Consider the following 15,780-nt stretch of genomic DNA (forward strand, 5'->3'; position numbering starts at 1 on the left):
ACTTTGCACAAGAAGTGATTTAACAAAGACTTGATTTAGCCTTTATTTTTTATTGAACTGTATCGAATCGATTTGAAATATATCATATCGAATCAAAAGTGCACTGTATCGAGATATGCATCGTATCGTGGCCTGTGTATCGAGGTATGTATCGTATCGGCAACTCCTTAATGATACCCGGCCCTAGCCAATGTAATGTCATTCATGTTCACGCACAAATATTCACACGCTCATTTTGACATTTTGACAAAACCACAGAGCCAAAAACAGTTTGCATATGGGTCGAGGAAACAGATGTACACACATGTACATTATAATCTACAGTAACATGAGAGTAACATCGGTGTTGTAAAGGTCCAGCTCCAGAGTATCACACGAGTCCTGAACAAACCCGCAGAGACAGAGCACGTGCCACAACACCAGCTGTGTGTACGTTTGTGTGTATGTTTGTGCGTACGTGCTGTTGTGTACGTGTTTGCTCATAAGTGCTTGCGTGTACATCTTTGTCCGTGTACGTTTGTGTGTATACGTGTTCATGTGTGTGTTCATGTTTATGTGTGTGTGTACATGTTTGCATTTACGTGTTTGTGCATATGGGGTCAGCCATATGTTCCCTCATTTCTAAGATTTTTCTTGTTTCTTGTGATTTTTTCTCAAAATGAAACTCTAAGTCAAATCATTAAAGGGATTATTTAAAGTAATTTCAAAAAACCTATGCATTGCATTTGTAGTCTTCTGCTGCTGGAGAACAGGTCGGGTGTAACTGACGAACAAATTGGGAGAAATGGATAAAATCTGACGCAAATTGCTGAGAAAGGAAATGTGGGGCCTAATTTTGGAAAAAAAAAAAAAACTACGTAGAAATGAGGGAACATAAGGCTGAGGGAAGATAGGCACACTCCTGTACATATAGGTGTTTGTGTGTGCATGTACATGTCTGCGTGTGTATGCGTTTGTGTGTACGTGTGTGTCTGTGTGTGCGTGTACATGTTTGCATTTACATGTTTGTGCGTGTGTGTTTGTGCGTGTTTACATGTTTGTGTGTGTTTGTGCATGAGTGTACATGTTTGTGTGTGTTTGTGCATGAGTGTACATGTTTGCATTTATGTGTTTGTGTGTGTTTGTGTTTGTGTGTGCATGTACATGTTTGGGTGTGCATGTCTGTGTGTATAGCTCTTTATATGTGCGTGTACATGTTTGTGCGTGTACATGTTTGTGCGTGTACATGTTTGTGCGTGTACATGTTTGTGCGTGAGTGTACGTTTGCATTTACATGTTTGTGCGTGTAGATGTTTGTATGTGTAGATGTTTGTATGTGTAGATGTTTGTGCATGTAAGTATGTTCGTGTACATGTGTCTGTGCGTACATGTGTGTGCGTGTACATGTTTGTGCATGTAAGTATGTTCGAGTACATGTGTGTGCGTGTACATGTTTGTGTGTGTTTGTGTGTATAGCTCTTTATATGTATGTGTACATGTTTGTGTGCGTGTACATGTTTGTGCATGTACATTTGTGTGCATGTAAGTGTGTGTGCGTGTACATGTTTGTGCATGTACATTTGTGTGCATGTAAGTGTGTGTGCGTGTACATGTGTTTGTGTGTGTGCGTGTACATGTGTTTGTGTGTCTGTACATGTTGTAATGGCTTTTCTCGTGGAGTGGGTCCACAGGGAGCAGGCTGGACGTGGGCTCACCGCTCCACAGCTCCGGCGCAGTAACGCTCCGGCTCTGGACTAATGTTAAAGCAGCTGTTCACACGGAGCAGGCAGGACTCCACCGCCTCTGGCTCTTTTTACAACAGCAACACAAATCTGATCTCTATCTCCACGCCGGACTTATCAGATTATACAAAAACATCTAAACCATCAAAAAGAGCCGAGAAATAAAGACCAAGTAATGAAGCAAACACAAAGATTAAAGGAAATAAAGACAAAGATTGAACGCATTATTAACAGTGCACATTAGAAGTGTGCAAAAATACTGAAATTTCGGCATATCGTATCATTTAATGTGATGATACAGTATCGATATCGTGGGCTGCTGTTTCGATATATCACAAAGAGTATTTTAACTTTTGTTTCTGGCCTTTTTTGGTTTATTTTACTCAATTATTTTGTTACAGAGCTACAGTTTTGTTGCTTGTTTAGAGGAAGGAAATTCGTTTATGCAACACATTTGACATTTTCACTGTTTTGATGTGTTTCATTTTAACTTTACACAAGAAGCGGTTTAACAAAGACTTTTACTATCACAGCCATCATTTAGCCTTATTTTTTTTCTTTTAATTGAAATGTATCGAATCCATTTGAAATATATCGTATCGAGTCGAAAGCTTCAACAACTTCAATATTGTCATGGAGTGTGCAAAAATATTGAAATATCAATGCATCGTATCGTTTAATGTGAGGATACAATATTGATATTGTGGGCTTCTGTACGATATATTGCCAAGAGTATTTTTTGGTATGATTTACTAAATTATTTTGTTACAGAGCTACAGTTTTGTTGCTTGTTTAGAGGAAAGAAACTAGTTTATGCGACACATTTGACATTTTCACAGTTTTGATGTGTTTCATTTTAACTTTACACAAGATGCGGTTTAACAAAGACTTTTAGTATCACAGCCATCATTTAGCCTTTTTTTTTTTTTTTTTGTTCTTAAATGAAATATATCGTATCGAGTCGAAAGCTTCAACAATTTCAATATTGTCATGGAGTGTGCAAAAATATTGAAATATCAATGTATCGTATCGTTTAATGTGATGATACAATATTGATATGGTGGGCTTCTGTACGATGTATCGCCAAGAGTATTTTTGGTATGATTTACTAAATTATTTTGTTACAGCTACAGTTTTGGTGTTTGTTTAGTGGAAGGAAACTTGTTATGCGACACATTTGACATTTTCACTTTTTTTAGGATTAAAGTTAATGTGTTTTACATGAACTTTGCACAAGAAGTGGTTTAACAAAGACTTTTAGTATCAGAGACATGATTTAGCCTTTATTTTTTATTGAACCATATTGAATCGATTTGAAATATATCGTATCGAATCAAAAGTGCACTGTATCGAGGTGTGTATCGTATTAGCAACTTCTTAATGATACCCAGCCCTAATCGCCAAGTGTATTTTTTTGGTATTTTAATTTTTTTTGGGTATATTTTACTCAATTATTTTGTTACAGCTACAGTTTTGTTGTTTGTTTAGTGGAAGGAAACTCGTTTATGCAACACATTTGACATTTTCACTGTTTTGAGGATTAAAATGGGCGTGTTTCATTTTAACTTTACACAAGAAGCGGTTTAACAAAGACTTTTAACATCAGAGCCAAGATTTAGCCTTTATCTTTTATTGAAACGTATCGAATCGATTTGAAATATATTGTATCAAATCAAAAGTTCACTGTATCGAGATATGCATCTTATCGTGGCCTATGTATCGAAGTATGTATCGTATCGGCAACTTCTGAACGATACACCGCCCTGCTGCACATGTAACTCTCCTGACATTACATTTATTCAACTACAGGGGTTTTGTTTTTGACCCAGTTTTTTTTTTTTTTTTTTTTTGACCCATTTGTCCCAACCTCTCAAAAACGCTGGGGCAATCTGTGTCACTGTAAACAGGGTCGCCTCTCCACAGATCTGACCTGTAACTTGGCCTGCTTTTCTCTGTGGAGATATAAGTGCAGTTCTAGTTTCCATGTTCTAGTTCCACGTGCAACGGGAACACTCAGTGTTTTCAGCATCGCCCTCTGGCCGTCATCTGGGATTCATAGAACCGCAGTTACATACGTATCGTTCATTTTAATGCCATACCGTGGAACATTCCAGACAAAGAAAGAACACTGGAATAATCCTGCTTTAGAGTCGCTATTTCAGTGGCAAAAATTTGACTCTGTAATGTCACTTATCGTTTTTTTTCCTTCTCATTTTGTGAAGCTACAAAACAGCAACTTTGATATTGTCTAGGACTGTGCAAAGATATTGAAAATCTATATATCAATATAGTTTAATGTGACGATACTGTATCGATATCGTGGGCTGCTGTATCAATATATTACCAAGAGTACCACCAGAGTATTTCTTTGGTATATTTTATTAAATCATTTTGTTACAGCTTCGTAACAGTTTCGTTGCTTGTTCAAAGGAAGGAAACTCGTTTATAAAACACATTTGACATTTTTACTGTTTTGGTGATTAAAATGGGTGTGTTTTATTTTAACTTTACACATGAGGTGGTTTAACAAAGACTTTTAGTATCACAGCCAAGATTTAACCATTATTTTTTATTCAACCGCATCGAATCAATTTGAAATATATCGTATTGAACCAAAAGTGCACTGTATCGAGATATGTATCGTATCGTGGCCTGTGTATAGAGCTGTGTATCGTATCGGCAACGTCTTAATGTTACCCAGTGTATAATAATATTGTCTGTCAGAGAACTCAAAATCAACTCAAAATACCCAATCACATTTGTAAAAAAAATAAAAATAAATAATAATAATAACATTTATATTATTACACTTAAAAAAAAAAAATAAATTATTATGATTAATAAAAAAAAAAAATAATAATAATAATAATAATACATTTATATTATTACACTTAAAATTATTTAGTTTAAAAAAAAAAAAAAAAAAGGCTGAGTTTTGTTTCTCCTGTAATATTTTGCTGAATTCATGAAAAGTCCACCTCAGAAACCACGACTTTAACAAAAAAATTAGTAACACAAACGTTCCAACACGTGCAGGAGCTCATTGTTCTTTAAGAGGAAGTATTACGTCAAATCAACTTTTATGATCCTTTATCTGAAAACAGTTTTCCCTCATTCTTAGTTTATTCAAAGTTATATTTCAGATGTTACAACGCATGTTTGACTAATCCTGTGTCCTTGTATCCGAAGCCTGAGCTAACTGCAATAAAAAAATTATAAAAAATAATAAAATTCAACGAGCCCGGTCTGACATGTGGCATCAAAAATCCTAAAAACGTGCAAACAATAATCCACTGCTACTTCACTGAAACACCACTGTGAACAGGAGGGATCTCTGCAGGTCTGCCTCTCCACAGATCTGACCTGTAAAGCCTGTGCCTCTATGGAGAAGGATAAGTTCAATGTCATACTAAAACATTCTAAGCAAAAGCAATAACACGGAGCTGAGCGGGTGCAGACTCTCCAACAGAAAAGTTCCTTACTGCAGCTTTTTCTAAACTCGTTCTCAGTGAGGCGTTTGTAGAACAGAGTAAATCCAGATGAGTGCAGAGGAGCTCACCTTGTGTTGTACTCCAGTCCAAGCCTCCAACGAAAAGTTTCCTGCAAAGAGAGAGAGCGATGAGAGACACTGCGGCCGCGTTATCAGCGTCAGACACGCGGGGGTGACACGGTGCTTTAGTGTTACACGTGTTTCACAGTTCACCTCCTCCAAAACACCCGCTGTGACCAACATCCCGCCGCGCAGCACACGCACGAGCCACACGGACACGGACACGGACACAGAGCAGCAGCAGCAGCATCCCTCCCGCCCGCACAGAGCTCCTGACCCCGAACATCTGTGAGCTCATGTGCCGCTCTGTGCTCCACTCTCACTCCAGGACGTCCCGATGTATAAACCCCGACCCCGGTCGCGGTGTACGAAACCCGTCCCGGTACACAACCCCCACCCCGGTGTACGACCCCGTCCCAGTCCCGGTGTACGACCTCCACCCCGGTGTCCGAGCCCCGTCCCGGCCGGAGCAGAGCGGCTGCTCGCTGCTCTGCGGCGGCGGAGGGAGCGCGGAGGCTGGGATCCGGACGAGGACGTTCTCGGTTGTATAAACGGTCGTTTTCTTTCTTCCGCTCGGTGGTTCCGTGTCCGGTGCGGCGTCATGCGGGGGCCGGTGCGGTCGGTGCGGGGGGAACGGTGCGGGAGGAGCGCGGTGTGAGGCTGCGTGCGGCGGGACGCAGCATCCTTCAGTGCCCGCTAAATGTCCTCGCTCCGGGAAGTCAAGAGGAGACTTTGGCTGCAGACCGAGGCTAGGCTAACCCGCGGAGCTAACGAAAACACCGCTCAAAGCTCAAAGTGCACTTGTCCCCGGCTCCGGGGGAAGCGCGGGGCATTCTGGACTCCAGGACCGTGTGTCCCCGAGAAAAACACGCACTGTCACCGCCAACTCCACTACTTCACACAAGTTTACAGAGCTGAGCACCCATGGGTGCACCGGGCTAACGCACTCACTCTCCGGGCTAGCGCGGCTAGGCTAGCTGTAGCGCTAGCTGTCAGATGACAGATCCACACGAGTGCGCAAACTTTCAATTAGCGCGTAATTCCAGCGCGTGTCTCCGCGGACCGCGGGGAAATAAAAGCTCTTACCCGACTTCATCTCCCACTAAGTTGTTATTCATGTCTGAGGCTGGAGCGCGAGTGTCGGTGGGACCGGTGGAGACTCGGACTGAAGCCGAGAAGGTCACTCCGCTCCGGGTTTCAAGTGGCTCCGTGTGCGCAGTGACGCCGGTGCCACGGTGCGGAGGAGCTGCGGGCTTTAAAGGCGCACGGGCTCTACCTCAGCGGACACTCCGGCTCCCATTGGCTGGACACGGACTGCTCCGCTCACTTTGCTCAGAAACACGCTCAACCAACTAGAAAGGAGCGTTATTGGACAAATTGGTCTTCTTTGCCTAAACACACACCCAGGCTTAAATTAGGCTACACGGCTAAAAGTGACTATATAAGACATTATTTTTACAACTGGGAAAAGTTGTCTCTGGGCAAATCTCTAAGATTTCGAGATAATTATTATTTACCATCTGTGCAGTGCGCAACTGCACAGTGAGTCCGAACAGAGGAATTCTAGAGGAAACTCTTTATGGAGCAAGGATCAAGGACAAGAGGATAAAATAACATTTCAAAGCTCTACTGCTGTTTACACACGTTATAGTTTATTACATTTATTCTACAGTCTGCCGCTAGGTTGTGCAAATGATCCGTGTGAGGTTAAAGAACCACGTGCTGCTCACTTAAACTGAACTTGTGTTGCCTTGTTCAATATTGTTTAGATACAGTATACTGCTTAAACATGTCAGTTATTATTACTACTTTTCACAATCACAAAGAACAAAGTCATGTTGTGCTCTGCAGAGCTCGTGTCAGGTTTTTGATAAAAAGAGAATATTATTTTTTTTCTTATGTTCTTGATTTATATGAAGAAAAACAAACTTATATGACTTTTCCAGGTCTCAGGAAACTAAAAAAAACACTGTTTACATATTTATATATAAAGGACTATGCATGAGTATATACAACACTGTACACTGTACATGTATACAACACTGTACATTTATATAACACTGTACATGTATACAACACTGTACATGTATATAACACTGTACATGTATATAACACTGTACATGTATATAACACTGTACATGTATATAACACTGTACATGTATGTAACTCTGTACATGTATACAACACTGTACATGTATACAACACTGTACATGTATATAACACTGTACATGTATATAACTCTGTTCATGTATATAACACTGTACATGTATATAACTCTGTACATGTATACAACACTGTACATTTATATAACTCTGTACATGTATACAACACTGTACATGTATACAACACTGTACATGTATATAACACTGTACATGTATATAACACTGTTCATGTATATAACACTGTACATGTATGTAACTCTGTACATGTATACAACACTGTACATGTATATAACACTGTACATGTATACAACACTGTACATGTATATAACACTGTACATGTATACAACACTGTACATGTATATAACACTGTACATGTATACAACACTGTACATGTATATAACACTGTACTGTATACAACACTGTACATTTATATAACACTGTACATGTATACAACACTGTACATGTATACAACACTGTACATGTATATAACACTGTACATGTATATAACACTGTACATGTATATAACTCTGTACATGTATACAACACTGTACATTTATATAACTCTGTACATGTATACAACACTGTACATGTATACAACATGTACTGTATATAACTGTACATGTATATAACACTGTACATGTATATAACACTGTACATGTATATAACACTGTACATGTATACAACACTGTACATTTATATAACACTGTACATGTATACAACACTGTACATGTATATAACACTGTACATGTATACAACACTGTACATGTATATAACACTGTACATGTATATAACACTGTACATGTAATATACACACTGTACATGTATATAAACACTGTACATGTATATAACACTGTACATGTATACAACACTGTACATGTATACATGTACTGTACATGTATAACACTGTACATGTATATAACTACTGTACATGTATATAACACTGTACATGTATACACTGTACATGTATACAACACTGTACATGTATATAACACTGTACATGTATATACATGTAACACTGTACATGTATACAACACTGTAACATGTACATGTATATAACACTGTACATGTATATAACTCTGTTCATGTATATAACACTGTGCATGTATACAACACTGTACATTTATATAACTCTGTACATGTATACAACACTGTACATGTATACAACACTGTACATGTATGTAACTCTGTACATGTATATAACACTGTACATTTATATAACTCTGTACATGTATACAACACTGTACATGTATATAACACTGTACATGTATGTAACTCTGTACATGTATATAACACTGTACATTTATATAACTCTGTACATGTATATAACACTGTACATGTATACAACACTGTACATGTATACAACACTGTACATGTATGTAACTCTGTACATGTATATAACACTGTACATTTATATAACTCTGTACATGTATATAACTCTGTACATGTATATAACACTGTACATGTATACAACACTGTACATGTATATAACACTGTACATGTATATAACTCTGTACATGTATATAACACTGTACATGTATATAACACTGTACATGTATATAACACTGTACATGTATATAACACTGTACATGTATATAACTCTGTACATGTATATAACTCTGTACATGTATATAACTCTGTGTGTGCGTATATACAGTAGAACACTGTGTGTATATAGAATAGTTTACGTACATATATAGAATGCAGGACATGTATATAAAAAACACTGTTTATATAGAAGACTATACCCTCCTGGTTTAGTTCTGCTGCAGACCTGGTTTTGTCCTGGTTCAGTCCTAGTTTAGTCCTGGTTTAGTCCTGGTTTAGTCCTGGTTTAGTCCTGGTTTAGTCCTGCTTCAGACCTGGTTTTGTCCTGGTTCAGTCCTGGTTCAGACCTGGTTCAGACCTGGTTCAGTCCTGGTTCAGACCTGGTTTAGTCCTGGTTTAGTCCTGGTTAAGACCTGGTTTAGACCTGGTTTAGTCTTGCTTCAGACCTGGTTCAGTCCTGGTTCAGACCTGGTTCAGTCCTGGTTCAGACCTGGTTCAGACCTGGTTCAAACCTGGTTCAGTCCTGGTTCAGACCTGGTTTAGTCCTGGTTCAGTCCTGGTTTAGACCTGGTTTAGTCCTGGTTCAGTCCTGGTTCAGACCTGGTTCAGTCCTGGTTCAGACCTGGTTCAGACCTGGTTCAGACCTGGTTTAGTCCTGGTTCAGTCCTGGTTCAGACCTGGTTTAGTCCTTGTTCAGACCTGGTTCAGACCTGGTTCAGTCCTGGTTCAGACCTGGTTTAGTCCTGGTTCAGTCCTGGTTCAGACCTGGTTTAGTCCTGGTTCAGTCCTGGTTCAGACCTGTTTAGTCCTGGTTCAGTCCTGGTTCAGACCTGGTTCAGTCCTGGTTCAGACCTGGTTCAGACCTGGTTCAGACCTGGTTTAGTCCTGGTTCAGACCTGGTTCAGACCTGGTTCAGACCTGGTTTAGTCCTGGTTCAGACCTGGTTCAGTTAAGGATTCCTCATCCTGGGTAATGAGTAACATCATTTTGTGAACTTTGAGCTGATATTGAAGAGATGCTTTATCTACTTGACCTTATGAAACGTCCCTGACCAGACCCCGGACCTCTGACCTCTGACCCCAAAGTGAGCCGTATAAAGTCGCACAGACGCATCTCTAATACAGAAGAGATAAAACAGACGCACAAACACATGAACAGTTTAATGAACTGAACAGGGAACATTCAGGAAGAGACCAAGAGGCAGATTTTTTAAACTTTTTATCTCAGGTTTTTCACACAGACTGATATTGACCACAGGTTCTATCCACCAAACCAGGTCAGAATTAGAAAAACATGAGATATTTCACGTTCAATTCAAACAGAGCTTTTACTGAAAACTATTGTGAAACTGATTTATGATTAAACACAAAAACACTGGGCATGATGGACTAGTTGTTTATGTTAGAATTTGGTGTTTTGGTTCTTATCCAATCAGAAAGCAGAACGAGTCTCACATTTGCCAGGTTCAGCGCTGAAATCCAGTGAGTTAAAACGCATCTCTCTGATCTGAACAGTCACACAGTGCTAGTGCGGCCTTTGCAGCTCAGGGAGGGAATTCTGGAGGTTCTGAGCTTCACATGAGTACGGAAGCCGAGAGGGGTCACAACAAATGCAAACGCCGCAACAAATACAAACGCACGACACAACAAAAAGCCACAACAAATCAAAAAAAGTCAAAAAAAACAAAAAAGCCACAACACACCAAAAAAAAGCCCAAACACACCCAAACAACAAAAAAAAGCCACAAAAAAAAACACACACACACACCAAAAAAAACACACCAAAAAAAAGCCACAACACACCAAAAAAAAGCACACAAAAAAAACACAACACACAAAAAAAGCCACAACACACAAAAAAAAAGCCACAACACACCCAAAAAAAAAGCCACAACACACCAAAAAAAAGCCACAACAAACCAAAAAAAGCCACAATGGAAATGACTGCGGGACTCTATTTTAATGCAAACGGCGCAACAAATACAAACGCAAATGCTGCAACACATTAAAAAGCCACAACACATTAAAAAGCCACAACGGAAGTGACTGCGGGACTCTATTTTCCGACGGACCGATCAAGCGGCAAGTGAAAATGGATATTTTTCTAAGGCGATGGTCGCATGTACCATCTTTAGTTTACTGATTTTTAAAAATTTTTTTTTTTATTTGTATGCCTCACCTACGGAAGCCGAGAGGGGTCACAACAACCGCAAATGCCGCAACAAATACAAATGCGACAACACAACAAAAAGCCACAACGGTAGTGACCGCAGGACTCTATTTTAATGCAAACGCCGCAACACATTAAAAAGCCGCAACACACAAAAAGCCACAACGGAAGTGAAAGCGGGACTCTATTTTCCGACTGACCGATCAAGCGGCAAGTGAAGAAGAAGAACTACAACGTGAAAAGTAAAGGAACGGAGAAGTTGGAAACGTAAGTAAAAGTAATTTATTGTTTTATCATTATTCATTTCACGTTGTAGTTCTTCTTCTTCACTTGCCGCTTGATCGGGCCGTCGGAAAATAGAGTCCTGCGGTCACTTCCGTTGTGGCTTTTTAATGTGTTGCGGCTTTTTAATGTGTTGCGGCTTTTTAATGTGTTGTGGCGCTTGCATTAAAATAGAGTCCCGCGGTCATTTCCGTTTTGGCTCTTTTTTGGTGTGTTGTTGCTTTTTGTTGTGTTGTGGCGTTTGTGTTGTGGCGTCTGTATTTGTTGCGGCCTTTGCATTAATATAGAGTCTCGCTGTCATTTCCATTGTGGCTTTTTTTTGGTGTGTTGTTGCTTTTTGTTGTGTTGTCGCATTTGTATTTGTTGCGGCGTTTGCGTTTGTTGTGACCCCTCTCGGCTTCCGTACATGAGGCCTGAACATAAACTTAGAATGAGACAAACTTGGATGCGTCTCCGTCTGCAGGTGACAGTATTGTAATATTAAAACTGTAAGAGAGCAGACTACATACAGTTCCATGAAACGTTGGAGGAATAAACTGGATATAAACTAAAACTTTTCTTTTCTGTTCAACTGTTATGAGCCCAATTTATGGTAACTACTTAATATGTGGCGCCTCTGGTAAGAAAATCTAAACCAGCACCACAAGACGTTAGACAGTGTTTAATTAGGGTGACCAGACGTTTTTTTCTACCCGGGACAGTCCCAGTTTTGAGTCTTGTGTCCTCCGGTCGCTGTATCGGACCGTTGTGGTGAAGAGGGAGCTGAGTCGAATGAAAAAGATGTCGAATTATCCTCAATCTACGTTCCTTCCCTCACCTCTGGTCATGAGCTCTGGGTAATGAACGAAAGGACGAGATCGCGGATACAAGCGGCACAAATTTGTTTCCTCTGCAGGGGGCTGGGCGCTCCCTTAGAGATAAAGTGAGGAACTTGGAGTAGAGACGCTGCTCCTCCACGTCAAGAAGAACCAGTTGATTTATGGTTTTGTTTTGGGGTTTTTTAGAACTCTATTGCCAAAAGTACAAAATAACAGGCAATTTACATTGGAACAAACAATAACAAGTGTCGAGATTGGACTCTTAACCCCAATTATATGTAAATAAAAACAGTAGTCAGGTGAGTACAGGAAGCCGAGAGGGGTCACAACAAACGCAAACGCCGCAACAAATACAAATGTGACAACACAACAAAAAGCCATAACACACCAAAAAAAGCCACAACGGAAATGACAGCGAGACTCTATATTACGCCACAACACAAACGCAAATGCCACAACACATTAAAAAGCCGCAACACATTAAAAAGCCACAACAAATCAAAAAGCCACAACGGAAGTGACCGCAGGACTCTATTTTCCGACGGACCGATCGAGCGGCAAGTGAAGAAGAAGAGCTACAACGTGAGATCGTGGATACAAGCGACGAAAATGAGTTTTCTCCACCAGGTGGCTGGGCGCTCTTAAGAGATAGAGTCAGGAGCTTGGAGTAGAGACGATGCTCCTCCATGTCGAGAGGAGCAGCTGATTTATGTGATTAGGTTCTTTTTTCAGACCAAGAGTTTGTTTTCAGACCTGACAGTTTCAGGTTTTCCTCAGAGTCACGAGATGTTGCTGTGAATGATAAACCGGGACGAGGGGCTTTTTTACTCTCACACACCTGGGATACTGTCCTGAGGAAGTGGGACTGCAGGTGGCGCTGTCGTCCTGCCTCCACTGGTAGGAAAACAGCGCCAAAACTTAGTTGAACGAAAAATTAGTTGAACGACACGTCACAGCAACATCACGTGACTCTGAGGAAGACCGCAGGGAGCAGTCAAAACTGTCAGGTATGAAAACAAACACTTGGTCTGAAAAAAAGAACCTAAGAACATAAAATATCCATCCATCCATTTTCTTCCGCTTATCTCCCAGACTTCCTTCACCCAAGACACGTCCTCCAGCTCCTCCACCATATAACATAAAATATCAGAAGACCAAATGAAACTCATTGGACCAGGAGCCAGCTGAGGTGGCTTCAGCTCCCTCTGGAGGTGTTCTGGGCATGTGGAGGAGGCCTCAGGGAAGACTCAGGACACGCTGGAGGGACTATGTCTCTGGGCTGGCCTGGGAACACCTCGGAGTCCCCACAGAGGAGCTGGAGGACGTGTCCGGAGTGAAGAAAGTCTTGGAGTCCCTGCTTAAACCGGATAATCAGAAGAAAATGGATGGTCCTAGTCAGGCTGGTGTCACCTAGTGCCTCCGCTCAATTTTATTTCCCTCCAGTGACTAGGTCAGGAATCAGAAAACACTACACAGTTTGCAAGAACCCCAGAAGTGCGAGTTCGAGCACCAGTGAATCAGCGAAGAACCAGACATTTTGTGTTGGCAACGATTCCCCAGATCGAGGATTTAAATCCAGAACAAAGAGAATGTTTGGTGAATTTTATCAAGGGGAAAGACGTTATTGCCCTTCTTTGTACGAGATTTGGGAAAAGCTTAATATACCAGTTTGTCCCGTTAGCAGCGCCTTACATACGTCATGACCAAACAGCAGCGATTGGTTAAATAAAAAAAGTACCCGTCTACCGTCAAGTGAACAAATCCCAATGCTGCGAGGTCAGACGGTTTCCACAAAGTGAAACCGGCTGATGAATCAGGTTAGGATGGTCCCCTGTCCCAGATTTATACAGAACCATTAATTTGTCCCAGTTTTGTACAAGAAATGTCCCATGTGTCCTTATTTTTGTCATTTAAAAACAAAAACGTGGCTGTTTGCTGCAGGTGTTCCAGTCAGCGGGAGCAGGTAAAGGGTGCTCTTGGAAAAAGGATAAAAACTTTTCCTCGTGCGATTTTTACTTCTTTGGAGTGCCTGGAGTCCGTTGTGTTTTATACATTGTCATTTGTTTAGGTAAAATACAGAAAAGCTGCTTAAAAATGACCAAAACACAAAGAAAATCTGACTATAGTGACTCACAATTTTCCTTAATTACGCACTCAGTCACTTTTATCATTACCAACCAACACAAACCAGTTGTTTTATTTTGAAAATCTGGTCACCCTGTGTGTAATAGACAGAAAAATACTTCATTGATCCCGAAGGAAAACTCAATCAATCACGTCTTTTACCTGTGACACCTGCGTTTGTGTCCGATTCAACATTTCTCTTTCACATTACGTAAGAGCGAAGAACCTCAAACATGTGTCACCCGCTCGACGCTTTATCGACCCGCGTGCGCGCTCCTGCTCGTGCTCGTGCCATGGGTGACTCCAGCTGTCCCCGGAGAGCGGACACGAGCACCCAGCACCCACCCAGCACCCACCCAGCACCCACGGAATGCGCTCGGACTTTAGAAATGTTTGATTATCGATACGGATCATGCGGCGCGTCATCAAACTTTACGCTTTTGTGTTGCGGCTGATTTCGTGATTATTTGGCAGATTGGTTGATCTAATGGCACACAGATGTTTATTCACGAATCATTTTGAGATTTATTTAGTTTTGAGACCAGAATTTCATAATAAAAAACTGGGACACCCCCGTTTTTTTTGGCGATCTGTAATAACAAAATTGTGAAACGAGTGCGTAATTAAGGAAAAATGTTGTCCAGAGAGTTAAGTTAGTCACATTTTCTTTGTGTTTTGGTCAGCTTTTCTGCATTTTACCTAAAGAAATTACAATTTAAGCCTCTCTTTACTGTCAAATTGGTCAAAAAAAAGTGACACTTGGGACATTTCTTTGTGTTTTGGTCGTTTTTAAGCAGCTTTTTTCTGTATTTTACCTACAGAAATTACAGTTTATGCCTTTCTTTATTGTTTACAGGCATCAAATTGGTCAAAAATAGGGACATTTGTGACATTTCTTTGGGTTTTGACCGTTTTTAAGCAGCTTTTCTGTATTTTACCCAAACAACAGGACAATTTATGCTTCTTTTTACTGTTTGCAGGTGTCAAATTTGTCAAAAAAAAGTGGCACTTGGGACATTTCTTTGTGTTTTGGTCATTTTTAATCAACTTTTTTCTGTATTTTACTTAAACATATGATGATTTATGCTTCTTTTTACAGTTTGCAGGTGTCAGCTTGGTCAAAAAAGTGACACTTGGGACATTTCTTTGTGTTTTGGTAATTTTTAAGCAACTTTTCTCTATTGTACGTAAATATTAAACAGTTTATGTCTTTCTTTCTTGTTTGCAAGTGTCATAATGGTCAAAAATCAGGACACTTGGAACATTTTGGGGGGTTTTGGTCATTTTAAGCAGCTTTTTCTGTATTTTACCTAAATATATGACAATTTAAGCCCATTTTTGTTGTTTGCAGATGTCAAATTGGTAAAAAAAAAAAAAAAAAAAAAAAGTTACACTTGGGACATTTCTTT

General features: G+C 40.2%; 1 protein-coding gene across 8 annotated transcripts in view; it reads right to left on the bottom strand.

Annotated features, from left to right (window-relative positions):
* Positions 1 to 6,514, bottom strand: part of dazap1 (DAZ associated protein 1) — an 85,719-nt gene extending 79,205 nt beyond the window's left edge. For all 8 annotated transcript variants that reach the window (XM_055164544.1, XM_055164540.1, XM_055164539.1 and 5 more), the window contains exons 1-2: positions 6,358 to 6,514; positions 5,281 to 5,321 (exon numbers count right to left, since the gene is read on the bottom strand). In XM_055164544.1, coding sequence (XP_055020519.1) covers positions 5,281 to 5,321; positions 6,358 to 6,389 — 73 coding nt within the window. In that variant the 5' untranslated portion in view covers positions 6,390 to 6,514. The remainder of the gene's footprint in view (positions 1 to 5,280; positions 5,322 to 6,357) is intronic.
* Positions 6,515 to 15,780: the final 9,266 nt, after the last annotated feature.

This window comes from Boleophthalmus pectinirostris, unplaced genomic scaffold (assembly GCF_026225935.1).
Source record: "Boleophthalmus pectinirostris isolate CB_2022bp ecotype Guang Dong unplaced genomic scaffold, ASM2622593v1 HiC_scaffold_7, whole genome shotgun sequence".
Taxonomy (NCBI): Eukaryota; Metazoa; Chordata; class Actinopteri; order Gobiiformes; family Gobiidae; genus Boleophthalmus; species Boleophthalmus pectinirostris.